Consider the following 16674-nt stretch of genomic DNA (forward strand, 5'->3'; position numbering starts at 1 on the left):
AATGTTGCATATGCTCTGAGAGCAAGAAGAGATTGCACACAGAGCCTGCAGAAGCCTTCCTGAAAGACTTTAGCCTCGGCTGGTGGTCCTGCAGCTTCGACACTGGATGTCTGGCTCACGCTCTCTATTTTTGAAAAACATTAATAATCATAATCCATATAAAACTGTCATATTGGTTCAACATGTACGTCACCAAAGCCCTGGCTAATTTATCAAAGATTTAGTGTTGGGTTGAACAAAGTCTCATTTTTGTAAGCAGATGCAGTTTGCTGGATTGTCCTGTCATCACCCTCTGTTCCCACTGGAAAGATGCATCGTATCAGCAACTTCAAGAAGTTTAAAGAAAAAAAAAGTTCATTTTAAACCGGCAATGTAAACACTTATTGAATGTTCCATGCCAGTGATGAATTAAATAAAGAGTTTAGGGGCTCAAAGTGGGTGTGCAGCCCTGCAGCCAGCAGTGGGTGGGTCACCACAGTGGGACGGGGCATGGCACAGCAGTCACACCCTGGGAAGGACACCTCAAGGGAGCTGGAATGCTAAAGCAGATGTGGCAGATGGAACTGTCTGTTCAAGGATGCAGCCTGGGTGCCTGCAGGGCTGTTGGCATGGGCAGTGGCAGCATGCCAGGCTTTGGCAGGAATCCCTGGGCTCAGGAGATGAGCAAAGGGCACAGTGAGGAGGAGGATGAGGAGCACACAGAAGAATGGAAGGGCTGGGGGCAAGGGCTGGCTCTGCTTTGTGTTTGTGAGCCCTGGCTGCACACCCAGCCTGTCCCAGTGCTGCACTGGGCACAGCTTTGTGGTCCCTGCAAAGGGAAAAAGTGACAAGGGCACCCCAGGACCTCCTTCCTGGGCAGTGCAGGCACCCTGTGGGCACCCTGTGTGAGAGGTGCCAGCAGGGAAACTCGGTGTGGGGCAGGACAGACGGACACGGGGCTGAGCTGCAGCTGCTGGGACAGGAAAAGCTGCAGCAGGTGGGGCTGCCAGCGAGGTGGGTGAGAAAGCAGATGGCAAATTCCCTGCTGGTGCAGGGTGGGGAGAGGGGTGTGAGGGTCCTGGCTCACAGTGTGGAGGAGATGGTATCATGTGCAATGCACTGCTCCTACTTCCTTATACAGTAAATTGGTAACTTTTTTGTATTAAATCAGATTTTATCACCGAATCAATCTTGCACTTTTCTATTCTCGTTCTCTACAAATGACCTTTTTTAGCTCTCCTCAGCTCTTTCCTGATGGGACTCATTAGGAGCTGGTGCTGATTCTTAGAGGCATTCACTTTCACTCAGCATCTGGAGATTTTTCAGACAATGCTCTGTTGAAATGGTCCCTGCAGCTTTCCTGTGATGTGCTCAGTGTCACAGCCCCTCCTGGGCCATCTGCCTGCATCCCACAAACGTGTTTGGTGTAAGCTGAATCCTTCCCACCCGTCCTTCTGGTGAGACGGGAGTGAGATCTGCACAAGCACAACCTGAATTTGCAGAATTTTAAGAGTTTTTGTGATGTATTTTGACCACAAACCCTACATAAACCTTGGAGTAGAACAATGTGGTTAAAAACCAACTCCTCCATCCTTAAAAACTCTCAACATTTTGTACCTAACGTGGTTGAATTCTTCATAAAGCCTTTAGCTCTAGTGGGTGCTAATCCTAAGTTTGATGTCAGAGGTTTTGCACATACTTTGCAGGGTGTTTGTGCACTTCCTGGTGTAAAAGCTGACTGATGTTTGCTCTTTTCATTTGCTGCCTGTATCACATAATAAGCAGCCTCCTCTTGGTTGTGTGGAATTATTCCTGTCATTTATTCCAGTTTTCTCAGCAAACCAGTCATGGAAAGGAAAACTGTTCTCATTCATGGACCTCTAACAGTTCAAGAGCTCTCTCGTGGGGGCTCCCAGGGCTGTGTGTTCTCAAGACAAACTTTCTGCAAATATTCTGTGCCCGTGGGTGGAAATTCCTCCAAAAAAGTAGCTGGGTGTCCAGCAGACAAGGAGAATCAAGCAGGCAATAGGGAATCCTATGGTTTTCATATGCAAACTCAGTTATTAGTTGTTTGTGGCCTGATCACTTCACAAATCCCATCCTTCATTCATTCTGTTTCCCAGACTGCTTTAGGGAATCTGTCCTTACCCATTCCTCTTCTCTTCCAGAGCCCATTTGGCGTCTGCTCCTCTCCCTGACCCCCCAAAGTGGAGCAGCCAGAACCTGGCACGGTCCCTGCAGGCTCGGTGATGAATGGTGTGACCAAGCAGGAGCGCTCGGAGCACAGAACTGGCAATGAGGAGGAAAAGGCAGCCAAGGAAAAACCTGCCAGTGACCTGAGGGATGGCACCAAGCTCCAGCCCCCGCCCTTCGCCGAGCGCAAGAACGGTGAGTTGAGATCCTCAGATGGAGGCGGCAAGAGTGAGCGTGGAGATGGGGTCTGTGCTGGGCTGGCATCTCCTGTTAAAAGAAACGAGGTTGTTGAGCTTTAAGAAGAGTGAGCCTGTTTATTAAGAAGTGAGAACAAGATGGGATCTGTGCTGGGCTGGCATCTCTTGTTAAAAAGAAACGAGACTGTCAACGGTGGCGGTAGCAGTTGTGGGTTTTTCTGGGTCTGGATTGAAGGTACTTGATACAGTAATTCATGTTGGGACTCAGGTGTTTATTATTTCTTATCAGTGAAACAGTCTCACTAATGTGCGTTCTGCAGCTTTTCATTAGAAGGCACAAAATGGCCAACAATCTCTGGTTACAAGGTCTTTTAAGAATAAACTATCCAATTAAGAACTGACACCTAGATCATTTTCCCTTTTAACCCAATAACTGGCCCCAAAGAGCCCCCAGTGGGGACTTTTCTGCCCAATTACAAAATGCCACCCAAACCCATTAAGAAACTCAAGACAACACTCTGTGCCCTCCATCTTGCTTCCATCCACAACACACTAAAAATCCCAAAACCTCAATTTCTCACCAAGTGATACACCTACACTGCTCTCTATAATCTATTGCACACTTTTGTGTAAACTTTCTCCATGAATGAGGGTCAAAGTCAGTGCTCCCCTGGGGTTCAGGGCACCCCAGAGCAGACAGAGAAATATTCCCAGTGCTGTGGGTTTCCACTGTCTACCTTTAAAATAGGGTGAAGAACTGAGAACAAGATGGGATCTGTGCTGGGTTAGCATCTCTTGTTAAAAAGAAACGAGTCTGTCAGCCGTTAAAAAGGGTGAGCCTGTTTATTAAGAACTGAGAACAACTGGAAGCAGAGCCTTAAGCCAAGCTTAAAACCCACGCGACAAATCAGAAAAAAATAACTGTACTACACAGAGTGCTTCCCTGGGCACTGAGTTCTGCTGAAGGACCCACGTGCTGGGCTCCCGGGGGTTTTAAAGCCTCTGGAGGTGCTGGATTGGTGCATTTTTCAATTCTTATGCTGATTTGTCTCTTTTCTGGTTGGTCCATGCTGGGGTTCAATCCTGACCAATCATTCTGGAATACTTCAATCCTACTGGTTGGCTCGTTGTCCAATCACAGTTCAAGTTGCCGTCATCACTTCTAGAAAGTTCCCTCCATTAAACCCCGCCCCCACAGTGGCCACACCCACAGTACAGTACATTCAGCATAACTCAATACCTCATAACTTATTCCATTAATTATACATAACAATTCATTGTATAAATTAACAAGTCACATCAACTCCTCATATTGATTATATTTACAATTCATAACCCCACCTACAAAAGCTAACGTGACACTTTGACATGTGCTGGGGGTTGGTTCTCTGCTGGTTTTAGTGTGGTGCTCTTGAGGGTGTTTGCCACAGGTATTTTGCCATCAGATGGCACAAATTTAAGATTTTATGGAAGTGGGGCCTGATCTCAGTATTTCTGGGACAGACTTCAATGCTGTTGTCACCTCTGAGGGGTGTTCTTTGTGATCCAAGTGTTTGGTGTGATTTTGGCTGAAATGTGGGATTTCAACCTCTTAGGAAGAGACTGATCCACTGTTCTGATCACACCAATGGAATTTCTGGGTGGTGTAAGTGAGCAGTGGAGACAAAATGGGAAGGGTATTTGGTTTGCCAAGGCCCCAATAGACTGCTGTGCTCTCACCAAGTCCTGGGTGCTCCAAAAAACCTTCTCTTCACCAAAATTGCTTCAGATTCATGTGACAGAGAGTAGAATTTGGCCCAGCCCTCTGCAAGGATGATTTGTGGGTCACAGGTCCCCATGGCAGATCCTGCTTTGAGTTTCAGTGGAGATCTGTTGGTAGAAAGCTGATGGACAGAAAAACCCCAAAATGAGCCTGTGCAAAGCATGCTCAGCCTGAGGAGTTGTTTGCCACTTCTTTCAGGCAACTGTATAATATATGAAATGAAGAAAATTCCTTTTGTGCACTCTAAAGCTTTCAACATTAAGTCCTCAAAACATCATGCAGTGTGAAAGTGCAGCCCAAAGGCACTATTTTTGCTTTGTGTCTTTGATTGTTTGCATTATTGTACGGGACCCAATTTTTCTCAATCGCTATAAATCAGAAATAATCCAAATGATGTCATCATGGCAATGTACTGGTGTCAGGCTGGAGTAAAACACAGGGAGTCAGACTCAGTCACACCAGAGGACTCCTCTTCCCTACAGCCCCAGATATCAAAGTGTCCCTAAGATAATGCAGTAACAACTTGTAAAGAGCCAAACTTTTCAGTGACACTAAAGAAAATTGTATTTTCTCTGTAGCTTTCACATCTTTATTTTTTGTATCCATTTTCCACACGGTTTTTGTTATGGGAAGGAAAAGAAACACCTCTGGGTGCCCACAGGCTCCCAGTACAACCTGCAGACGTGCAGGTAAGCCCTGCAGCAGTGCCAGCACAGCAGTGCCATGTCACAGGCTTGGTGGCCACCAGGACATGGTGCAGCCCCTCGCCACTGGGCTGTTTGCCCTGTCCAAGTGAGAAGAGCCCCCCACAGTCTGGGCACCCCTCCAGGGCTTTGCTCTGCTGCCTTTCCCGGCCTTGAGCACGCTCAGCCAGCCCAGGGCTGGGCTCTCGCTGCCATCCCCACGCGGGAACAGCCGGCTCCCTTCATGTCACATCATCCCGGGGGCTGGCACGCCTGCCGAGTGTCACACACGTCATGTGGCACCCGGGCCTGCCTTTGATGTCACATTCCGTGCTGTGGCAGCTCCCGCAGGGCCGGTGGAGCAGCCTGATGGGCTGGGGGTGAGGAGGGAAGGGGACATCCCCCGGCTGCCCTCCACAGAGCCCTGCAGCAGCTCCCTGCCAAGGCCAGAGCCTTCCTGTCCCCCCTCAGTGCCACTGTGGGGCTGTCACAAGGACCTTTACCCATCCCTTGGTGAGGGCTTGTCACTGTTAGGTTGTCACTGTTAGGTCAGACGTGACATACACACGTGTTTGGGGTCCAAGAAGAAAAAAGTTTATTTATTCTGCGTGTTCTCCAGCTTATATACTCTTAACAAAGTGTGATTTTAAGTCATGAATTACATCACAATAACTTATTGCATCACAATTACATATGCTAATTCATTATATTCATTGGTGCAGAGTACTTAGCGTCAATATAATTGGCAAAAGTTTTACAGAAATTTTAAAAAGGCACATATAAAGGCACATATGCACATCTCCTTATGTATGTAGTTTAGCTTAGAAAAGGCATATAATATATATGATATAAAGGCACATATACACATCAACTTATGCACCTAGTTTAGCTTACAAAAATTTTCTTGTATCTTTTCTAATCTCTTTCCGTGCTGATGGCCTTGTCTTCTTCCTTGCTATAGGTATACCCGAAAATCATCAATTGTTATTTCTTCCATTGACTCAGCTCTGCTTGCAGGCCAGCTGTGAAGCCCCTCCATAGGGGGTCAGTAGCTGGGAGTGATTTGGGTTAAACACCAAGGCATCTGTGTCTCCTCCTCAGAGCCCACCCTGCTGAAGGGCACCCCCACCTTCATCCCACACACCGAGGGGACAGCAGGGACCCCCCACCCACCATGATGCCACTGGGGGACACAGTGCCTGGGAATGACTTGGGTGAAAGGGAAGAAGCTTCCATCTGTTGTCCTTAGGAATCTTCCAGGGCAGGGTAAGGAGAAGCAAGTGCAAGGGGTGTCACCCACATCCTCCTCCTGCCCTGGGGCATCCCACCTCTCAAGGGTTCAGGTGTGCACAGCTCAGCCAGGCAGGACCTTCCCTTTGTTCCCTGCTCTTTCCACCCCTGGGCTGGTGCTCTGTGCTGGTTCAGTGGCCACCAGACAGACAGACAGACAGACAGACATCCATCTGTCAGGGGCACAGCTCCTCAGTGAGGACCAGCTCCTGCCCAAGCCTGAACTTTCAAACCACCGTCTTTATTTGACTTAACTTTGATTTAATAAAAACAGTCTAGCTAGAATATTTTTAAATAGGAAAATAGTCTTTTTAACTCTAGTATTATTCAAAAATGGCAGAGGGGATTTCATTTAAATTTGTAAAAATAAATCACCTTTGAGCAAGCAGAAAGCCCATTTGGCAGGACCTACAAAATCCCAGGACTGCGTGCATAAGTCCTGGAAAATGGGGATTGTTTCCTCTATTACAAGCAGGAGTTCTGACCTCTGCCTGCCCAGTGTACCCCCAGGCCCAGGCCAGGGTAATTTCTTCAGCTGGTAGCAGCTTTCATGCCATGCCACCTCACCCCAACTAACCTCACTCCATCCCAGCCCACCCCCTCCCATGCCATTGTGCTGCTCACCTGTTCTTTACCTGGGGAAGCAGCAGAACATTTCTCTTGTTTTGCATCAGGACTGTCTTTACCTTGTCTTTACCATCATTCCCTGATGATGATTTCCCTGCACACTGAGGGTGCAGGCTCTGTGTGTGGCTTTGGCCAATCCCTCCCTGTGCCAATCTGGCCAGCTGGATTTCAGGAACAATTTTGTGTATCAAACATTTGCAGTCACAAGGAAAGGGGCCACAGGACATGCAGGGGCTCTGTGAAGCAGCTCCTCCAGAAGTGTCTCAGTGTTGGGCTCAAAGGGAAGAGTGAGGTGTCCTTTGGTACAGCCCAGAGACAGCAAAATCCCTCATTCCCTGTCCTGGGACTCTGAGACTGAGATGGATTTCACTCATGGAGCGATGAAGTGTGAGACATCCTGTGTGACCTGATGAGGTTTCTCTCCCTCAGACACTGCTCACTATGAGCTCAGCCCACCCTGGAGGGCTCCATTTCTCTGTAGTGATTCTCAGAGTTTAAATGCCCAGCTCTGACCCAGGCAACCTTTAAAGAAAAGATTGATTTCACTTATTTGCCTCCCCCCATGTGGCTCCAGGTCTGGGTCCCAGTCCGGCTGCAGGTGAAGGTTTTGGGTCCCAGTTTGGGTGCAGGTGAAGGCTCTGGGTCCCAGTCTGGCTGCAGGTGAAGGCTCTGGGTCCCAGTCTGGCTGCAGGTGAAGGTTTTGGGTCCCAGTTTGGGTGCAGGTGAAGGCTCTGGGTGCCACCTCTGGCTGCAGGTGAAGGCTCTGGGTCATGAGCTGCCTGCTGCAGGTGGGAGCCATGAAGGGCTCCCCTGTGCCTACTCCACTCCAGTAGTGGGTTTGCAAACTGCTCATAATGTTTCCACACAGGTTTGCCATTGCTGATTTTGGAGAATAATGCAGTTAAACTCTTCAGTTTATTTGTGTAGTGAAACAGACCTTCTGACCACCAGCCCCTTTAGCCCACTGTAACAAAGGGGAGGATTTTCCAGTGCCCATCTGGTTTGTGTTTAATGTAATGTGCAGAAAGGTTGCACATTTTCAGGGCCTGTGTTCATAAGTAGTAGATTGTACAACAGTTTATTACACAAATGGAGCTTTATATTGCTGGGCTTTGTTGAGCTGCCAGTTGGGATAAAAAAAGAAGTAACGTGCTTCATAGAGCCTATCAAGGAAAATTAGAAAGCATTAAATTCTGCTCAGACTATCCATCACTGGTGAGCTCCTAATCAAATCCAGAGGGGCTGGTGGGAGGTCAAGACTTGCTTGTTCTTGGTGTTTCTGAATCAATAACTGCTATGAAAGACATGTAAGTGAAACCAAAAGAAGAGAGAGAGAGATGTGTGACCTAGAAGTCAACACAAGATCACAGTGCAGAAGCCAGAAGAGACCAGATCCCTCCAGGTTTTGAGGAGAAAACCCCACGGACTCAACTCAGTTCTTGTGCTGAGCATGTGTTTTAGTTTAATTCTATATTGGAATGGTTATTAAATTACTATCTAGTCCCAGGCAAAATCTAGCCCTTGTTCCACATAGCCAGGTAAGAGGTGTATCTACAGGAAGATTTTTCAAATGGGCTTTGGATCCAAATCAAATAAATATTGCAAACCCTGTATTGAACCCAGGTGATTCCTAATCCACAGTGAAACATCAGCCTGCAGCCTCGGACTGCACAGCCCAGCTTTAATGCCACTTAAACCAGAATGTAAGAACTGAAGGAATTCCAGGAATCCAATGATATAAACTGTATTTTTAGAGCCGTGAGTGACTTGTGAGAGTGAAACAGTGCAGTGACTAAAGATAGCCCAAGCAAGGTTTTCCATGATTTATCACAGGAACGCTCACAGTGAGTTAAAGTCACTGAATGTTGTGATAGCAGCACCTACAAGCTGGCATGTTTTCAAGACAAGTCATTCATAACATATTTGTCACAGAGGAAAATTTCCATAGCAGAGCTCTGAGTTGTGTCTCACTTGCACAAGCACCACACACATCACTTTCCTATTAAGACACCAAGAGGTCTGTTTGTTTCCAAGGATCTATTTTTCTCTTTTAGCCAGCTGGAGGGAAGAACCCCACTTGCCTGCATGCCTCCAAGCTCTCCCAAGCTTTCAGTCTGGCTGAGCAATCAAAGCAGTGGTGGCAGAGGACAAAGACTCTGCCTTGGGCTCACTTGTGGCCCCACTCCATTCCCTGTTGGCCATCTGGAGTTTAGGTATCATTTCCTAGGAATTCATTGTCAAATCCATCATTGTTCCTCGGGGGGTCTGTGCTCCTTTGTGCACCAAGGGGTTGGGTAGGACCTTCCTTTGCTGAGCAAAATGTCTGCAGGAGTTATTTTAAGGATGAAGTCATGGCAAACATTTCCTGACACCTCATGATCGGCGTTGCTCTTGGCTCCTGGCCCTTGCTAGCTGCAGTTTGCAGGATGAAGGAACTGCCTTGTCAGGGGGGCTACACTACAGAACTGTTTTCTCCCGGTTTCTGACACACCAGGATGTGCTCAGACAGAAATGGCAGAGAACCTGCAGAGATCTCCTCTCATGGACAGATTGGTCTTTGCCTCCTGGGTAGCCTGACAGGCACCTGAAATCTCATTTTCATGGAATCACAGCATGCTTTGGGTTGGAAGAGACCTTAAAGCTCATCCAGTTCCAGCCCCTGCCATGGCAGGGACACCTCCCACTGTCCCTGGCTGCTCCCAGCCCTGTCCAACCCCACCTTGGGCAGTGCCAGGGATCCAGGGGCAGCCACAGCTGCTCGGGGCACCTGTGCCAGGGCCTGCCCACCCTCACAGGGAGGGATTTTCTCATGTGTCAAGCCCCAAATTCAGCTTCCAGCACAGAAGGCACTGGCTGTGTGGGCTCCCCAGGCAGGGTCACATTCTCTGCTGGGTGGAGACATCACCTGCAGGGTGAGGAGGGTACCCAGGACACTGGGTCAGGTCCTCTCTCCCCATCCCTTGACTGGTTCTGGTCACCCCCAGGTCTGTCCTCAAACCCAAGGCTGTGCCCAGCACTGTAATCACCTCCCATGGAGGGACATGTGTGAGTCACTCCCATTTCTTTTTCAGGTATGTTTTGAGATGCTTCTAAAGCTGATTTCCACCTCATTATGAGTCTAAGCTGCTGTCCAGTGTCTTCTTTCAGAAATCCAATAGAGACAGGGATAATTGTTTGTCATGATGCTTCTGGTTCCATCTCCATGTGCTTTCAAGCAGGTCCTACAACATCTCCACAAGTGACTCCATCCTTCTGCCTGCTGCAGCCTGGGCAGAGTGAGCAGCACAGGGCTACCATTGTCTGCTCTGAGCTTGTTCCTGGGCTGGGGCTGAGCCCCACTGCTCCAGAGCATTGCTCAGCACCCAGCAGGACTGAACCCCCAGGCTGGGCGTGCTCCCCATCCAGCCCTAGCACTCCTTACCCAGGCTCTGCTGCTGTCCTTCCCTTGTAACCATGCCTGTGGTTAAATGGAGTGTGTCAGTGATTATAGGATTTCCTCTCCCTGCTGCACTGGGGAAAGAGCGCTCGTAGCTCTGCGCACAGTTTGAGTTTTTATTTCATCTTGTTTATATTTGTGGTTATTTCTGTGTTGCTTCAATGATTTGCACATTCTTGAGGCCCTTGCTCAGAGCACCTGCAGTCAGGTTGTGCCCAGCATTTCCCTCTCTTCTACAGCTGATTTTCAGAGGTGGCTAGTGAAGGGTGAAGTTCAATCCAGGACACAGTCCTTAATTCATGATTGAGCCTGATGAAGGGCATGTGAGTGATATCTGGACACGTGAAACTTGGGGCTGAAACTGTGATCTGTGCCATGAAACCTGATAGCCCTGAAATGATAAAAAGAAAACATCCTCTTGCAAGAATAACAACCTGTTATCTCCATGAGCATTTAACCTGCAGGGCTTGGGAGCACGTTAGGCTCATTGGAAAATCAGGAGGATTCTGGAAAGAAGTTCTATCTGGGGGCATATATATAATGGAAGTCCATATATAATGGGAATATATATGGCATCCCATTATAACCCCATAGAATCCCATATCTGATGGGATTATCCACCACATCACAGTGAGGAAGGCTGCATGTATCCAAGCAGAGATTCCAACAGGGAAACACACCTATTGCAGGAACCCCCTAGGTAAGATAGCCTCATGGAAAAATGGACTAAGAAATGAAGCTTTAATAGTTCTTCAGGGTAGTTTGTCTCTTAGGCCAGTTTTTCTGGGTACTTTTTGCAATCTCCAGCACTTTCAGGAGGGATGTACTTATTCCTTCAAAAGATGCTTTCTCATATGAAAGAAAATTACACCTTTATGCAGAAACATCCAGGAATGGCCCGTGGTTCATGCTCAGCTGCCTCAGTGCTCTCAGGTGGTGAGCAGCAAGGCCAGAGGGGTCACAGAAACACAAAGTTTCAGAGACACAAAGTACTGGAGGTTTCATTTCAATGCCATTTCATTGCTCCACACCAGCAGGTTACACCCAGTGCCTGACACTGAAAGCCTTTAAAGCTCTGCTCTGGTAGGGTTGGGAAGAGGGGAAGGGTGATGATTTGACACAGCATTTAGCTGGGTATCTCCAAGCTGTAAAGATTGGGAACACTAAAGGGATGATCATAAATGGAGCCTTCTGTTGTTGAACAGAACGAGCCTATGAACAGACTGGAACACAAGATGTTTCCAGTTAGTGCACCATCTGGGTTAGATCTGCCCATTCACAAAGAGGAAACATGTTTTCACTCTGAAAATGAGACTCTTTAAATGAGGAGGCAAGGAGGGAAGCGAGGATGTAAGATGTGTGTGCGTGTCTGTGTGTGCAAATATCTGTGAGTGCCCTGCACCCCTGGCAGAGCAACCACGTGGCACCATATGAGTCCTCAAGACATTCTCCAAGCTCCTCTTTTAACTCATCTCATGGAAATTGTCATCAATGCCTGGGGCAAAGCGCCTGGGGAGCGCCTCTGCCGTGGGAAGGGAGAGTGGACTGGGACCAGAGGATCCTCATGTGTGCCAGGCTCGGGTTCTGGGTCAGGTTCTGCTTCCCCAGGAGCTGGGAGGGCCCTGGGTCCTGGAGGAGCCATTTCCACCCTCCATGGTGAGCCAGGAGCTGGGGAGCTGGGGCTGGCCTCTGCCTCGCTGCACAGGGGATGGAGCAGTGGTTTGTGCACCCTTCCAGCACAGTGCTGGGCTCACTGGCAAAACCCAGAGAAGTTTCAGCAGTCAGGGTGGGATCCTGACTGCTCTGGGGCTGGGAGGAGACAGGGCAGGACCCCCTGATCCATCCCACTGCTTGGTTCATGCTGGTGTGTGCTGACAGGGCAGCCAGAGCCACTGACCTCAGGGGGAGAGAGGGAGAGCCTGGGAGGTGAGCCTGCACCCAGGGCTAACCAGCAGCCAGGCGGGGCTCTGCCATGGCTAACCAGGGCTAACCAGGGCCAACCAGGGCTAACCAGGGCTAACCAGGGCTAACCAGGGCCAACCAGGGCTAACCAGGGCCAGCCAGGGCTAACCAGGGCTAACCAGCAGCCAGGCAGGGCTCTGCCATGGCTAACCAGGGCTAACCAGGGCTAACCAGCAGCCAGGCAGAGCTCTGCCATGGCTAACCAGGGCTAACCAGGGCTAACCAGGGCTAACCAACAGCCAGGCAGGGCTCTGCCATGGCTAACCAGCAGCTAACCAGGGCTAACCAGGGCTAACCAGGGCTAACCAGCAGCCAGGCAGAGCTCTGCCATGGCTAACCAGCAGCTAACCAGGGCTAACCAGCAGCTAACCAGCAGCCAGGAGACCTGCTGGTTCTGTGGAGCTGGTTCCTCCCTTCCTGTGACATTCCTGCCCCAGCAGCTCCATCTGCCCTGCCCTGTGTGCCCAGCTGCTCTGTTGGTGGCAAAACCTCCCCAAGGAAAGAGGCTGCAGCCCTGGTGCTCTGTTCCCATGTTTGTTGTAGATCCTGCTTTCTCAGGGCTGGTTCTGGGCAGTAATTGGGGTGGCACTTCCAGGAATCCATTTCCTGCTGCACAACCTCCTGGTAACATCTGGCACAGCGTGTCTGCACAGATGTTTGCTGCTGGGGCTGCTTCCCAGGGCTTTGCTGGGGTGCTGTGTGGAGCTCCATGGATGAGAGAAGCTGCATCCCACTGGGGTTGTGCAAACCAGCTCATATATTTTAAAATGAGAAGAGAAGAAATTCACAGCTGTGCCTTTATTATATGTGCATTTAGGGCCAAATTGGGCCTGTTTCTGGTGTGAAAATCTGCAGGGAGAGGGGCTGTTCCTTCAGAGGCTGCTGAGCAGCAGCAAAATCTCTCCAGAGCTACTGCTGCAGCCCTGGGTCTGCACATCCCTTATTTCCCTTGCATTTTATCTCCTAGAAGATACAGAAAGCCTCTGCTGCCTCATCCTCATTCCCCCATTAAGCCCTACTGCCCAGGACAGGCAATGCTGGAGGCTGAGAGTGGGGACACAGGAGATCCATGTGGATTCCCTGGGCTTTTCCAGCCCCCTGGGGCTGAGCCTGTCCTTTCCTTCCTATATTGCTGAGGTTTGTGCCCCACAAACCCTTCTGCCCCCAGCTCAGTGTGCCCCTCACCCATCGTGCCAGCTGCAGAGCTCCTGGGCTTTCCAGGTGGGCACACACTTGGGAAGATGCTCATGGGAAGCAGGAGGATAACTGAGACCAAAACTGCTGCCCTGATTGAGTGTCCTGAGCTCCAGCAGCCAGGCCAGGGCACAGGAGCTGGCTGAGCCCTGCACAGGGTGGTGGTTCCTGTCTGGTGTGAAAAGCAGCCAAACACTTCATCTCCTGCCCAAACCACCACCATGGGCATGGCTGCAATTCCACAGGGACCAGGCAGCCCCAGCACCCCTGAACACAAAGCCCATGTGGGTCTGCGGCCCCCATGGCTCTCCCACCTTCTCTCCATCCACTGTCTGCATCTTCCTGATGCTGCAGGGCTGGCTGGGGAGCTTCCAAGCACTTGTTAAACCTTCTGGGGGTCAGCAGCACCCACAGAACTGCAGGGCTGATGGCTTCAAGGGTACAGCATGCACTGCTGTGAGCAGTGACCATTAAACACCAATCAGCTCAGGGCACTGAGCTTTGCTTTGTTCCTTTTATGGGTGCTTCTCCCAAAGCCACAGCCCCAGGAGTGCTGCTCTGGCCAGGCAGGACAATAGACATTGTCCTTGGTGGCACACAGCTTGGGCAAGGATGGCTGAAGTGGCCAGGATGGGACAGAAATGGGACATAAACCCTGAGCAGCACTGCTGGGACCAAAGCACAGCTCCCAGCTGCCCAGGGGAGGGCAAGAGGAGAAGAAAAAGAGGACTGGGATGTCGCAGACACATTTTATGAAAAATCTTTTTGCTAAGATCTTTTCTCTTGAGAAGCTGAGAGGCTTCAGAAACAAAATGTAACCAGTGGTTATCTGCTGCTGTGGAATGCAACAGGTGCATTTGTGATTGGTCTCATGTGGTTGTTTTTAATTAATGGCCAATCACAGTCCAGCTGTCTCGGGCTCTTTAGTCAGGCACAAAATTTTATTATCATTCTATTGTTTCTATTCTTTTCAAGACTTCTGATGAAACCTTTTCTTCTATTCTTTAGTATAGTTTTAGTATATAATTTTCTTTTAATATAATATATATCATAAAACAATAAATCAGCCTCCTGAAACACGGAGTCAAGATTCTCATCTCTTCCCATGTCAGAGTTGCCTGCAAATTCCACATTTAGTGACCCCGAGTGAAGAGCATTGCCACACTGGGACATAAAGACACTGTTAATGATGAGGTGGCATCAGGAGGGCTGTGCACAGGGAACCTCTGTGCTTGTGAGAGGTTGAGGAGCTCCTGGAGAAGGGCTGGGACATAAAGACACTGTTAATGATGAGGTGGCATCAGGAGGGCTGTGCACAGGGAACCTCTGTGCTTGTGAGAGGTTGAGGAGCTCCTGGAGAAGAGTTGGGACATAAAGACACTGTTAATTAGGAGATGGGATCAGGAGGGCTGTGCACAGGGAGCCTCTGTGCTCGTGAGAGGACGAGGAGCTCCTGGAGGAGCACAGAGCGGGGCTGGGACAGGCTCTGGGCTGCTCCCAGCCAGAGGAGCTCTACCCCAGCAGCAGGAGCTGGGCTGCCAGCACTCCTGTGGCCTCCAGCTATGAGCAGCCATGGTTTGCTGCACAGTGACAGGCATGGAGACCAAGGTGGGGTGGATTTGTCACAGTGTTGGTGTCCAAATGGCTCCCAGGAGAGACTGACGTGGAGCCAGCAGGGGAAGCACTGCACGTTCTGCACTCAGAGAGTGCATTTGCAAACCACCAGAGCCCTGCTGAGGAGGAGGATGGTTGCTAGCAACGATGTGAGGAGCAGGAGAGGGATTGTAACATCAACACAAACAGGACAGGTCCTTTCCTGGTGGATGCACGTGGTCTGTAAACATCATTGTCACACCGGAGGTCTCGCCAGGGATTCCTGAAGATGCTTTCCAGCATGCTGCAGTCTCCTCCTTGGGGTTCTTGGGGTTTCAGAATTCTGACCATCTGTTTGCAATTGAGGCCATTTGGAGGCAGAAGAGAGAGCTGCCAAGAGACTCTTTTTGAGCAAGGAGTGTCCTGTCTTGCCAAGAAGTTCCCTCCAGCAGGTATCAGAGTCACAGAGCCACAGAAAGGTGCTGTGCTCTGTCCAAGCTTGGGCTGCATTGTGCAGCCCCTGCACTCAGAGGGGATGGCCAGCAGTGGTGCTGCACACCCAAAAATCCCCCGAGGGAGGCTGTGTTCCTCAGCACTGCACCAGGGCTCGGAGCTGCCTCTAAATGTCAACCTGCCTTAAAAGCCCCAGGCATTCCCTGACATGTGTGGTGTGAACCTGTTCGCTCAGTAGAGATTTGCTCCACTGAAAACGAGCCTGAAAGTTGATAAGAGCCCCTGGTTAGGCCTGAAATAGCCCTTTGCAATGTGGGACTGGCTGGAGGAGGTATCAGATGAAGAGCAACAGTCCCAGCACAGCAGAAAGGAGGCTGAGCTCATGCTTGCCCTTGGCTGCAGCCACAGGTGCTCTGGCTGCTCAGAGGTGTTGCTGTGTCTCACCCACCAAGTTCTGCTGCTCCCTCTGCCCCACATGGAACACCAGGGGGAAATACAGAAAGAGCAGAGAGACACTGGAGGGAAAACTGCCCTGGAAATGTGCAGTGGTGCTGTCTGGAAAGTAGGGAATCAAGATTCCCATCTCATGCAGAGAAAGGCCCGAGGGTTTTGTTCAGTTACCTGGGTGAAATGCAGTGTTCCTGGCAGAACATGATTCATTCCAATGCCCTCAGAGAGGGAGGAGGGGCTGTGTTTTATTTTCAACCTTGGTACAGTGCGTGGGAAACGCTGCTGGCACTGGGGTTTCGTTCTGCTGGGGTTTTGCTCTGTGCTGCAGATAAGGCTCCTCTTTCCTTGGTCACTTTGTAGGAATGGAAAACATGCCTGGGCCTTCAAGCACACTTTGAAGTCAATCAAAACTGTCTTAAAGTATATTTCTCTGCTATAGAACATAAAAATATTATCCTTCTGGCATGCCTCCATGAGAATATTAAAAATAGCTTACTGAGTTACTCTGTGAAAATCACTAATATAACAAGACTTTTGTGTCTTATTTCATTAATGAAGGAACTCTAATGCTGGCCTCGAATGTGATACTGCTATAAATCAATAAAGAACATTTTTGGAAAAACACAATCCTATTATTCTGAGATATTTTTGTAGGGTGAAGTTAGAAAGAAACATCTCTTGCCATGACTTTTGTCCAACTCAATAAGCTATTTGCATCTGAAAACTATAGTGCTAGCTAAATAAAAGTGTGTTCTGAAATCCATGTGTGAAATCCATTTATTTCCTTCCTTCCTTCCTTCCTTCCTTCCTTCCTTCCTTCCTTCCTTCCTTCCTTCCTTCCTTCCTTCCTTCCTT

At 49.5% G+C, this 16674-nt stretch overlaps 1 protein-coding gene across 1 annotated transcript in view; it reads left to right on the forward strand.

The window, feature by feature from the left end:
• The first annotated feature begins 2228 nt into the window (after positions 1-2228).
• MYOCD (myocardin) overlaps positions 2229-16674 on the forward strand; it is a 101431-nt gene continuing 86985 nt past the window's right edge. The window contains exon 1 of the mRNA XM_054516870.1: positions 2229-2367. Coding sequence (XP_054372845.1) covers positions 2229-2367 — 139 coding nt within the window. The remainder of the gene's footprint in view (positions 2368-16674) is intronic.

Source organism: Molothrus ater, chromosome 19, assembly GCF_012460135.2.
Source record: "Molothrus ater isolate BHLD 08-10-18 breed brown headed cowbird chromosome 19, BPBGC_Mater_1.1, whole genome shotgun sequence".
Classification (NCBI taxonomy): Eukaryota; Metazoa; Chordata; class Aves; order Passeriformes; family Icteridae; genus Molothrus; species Molothrus ater.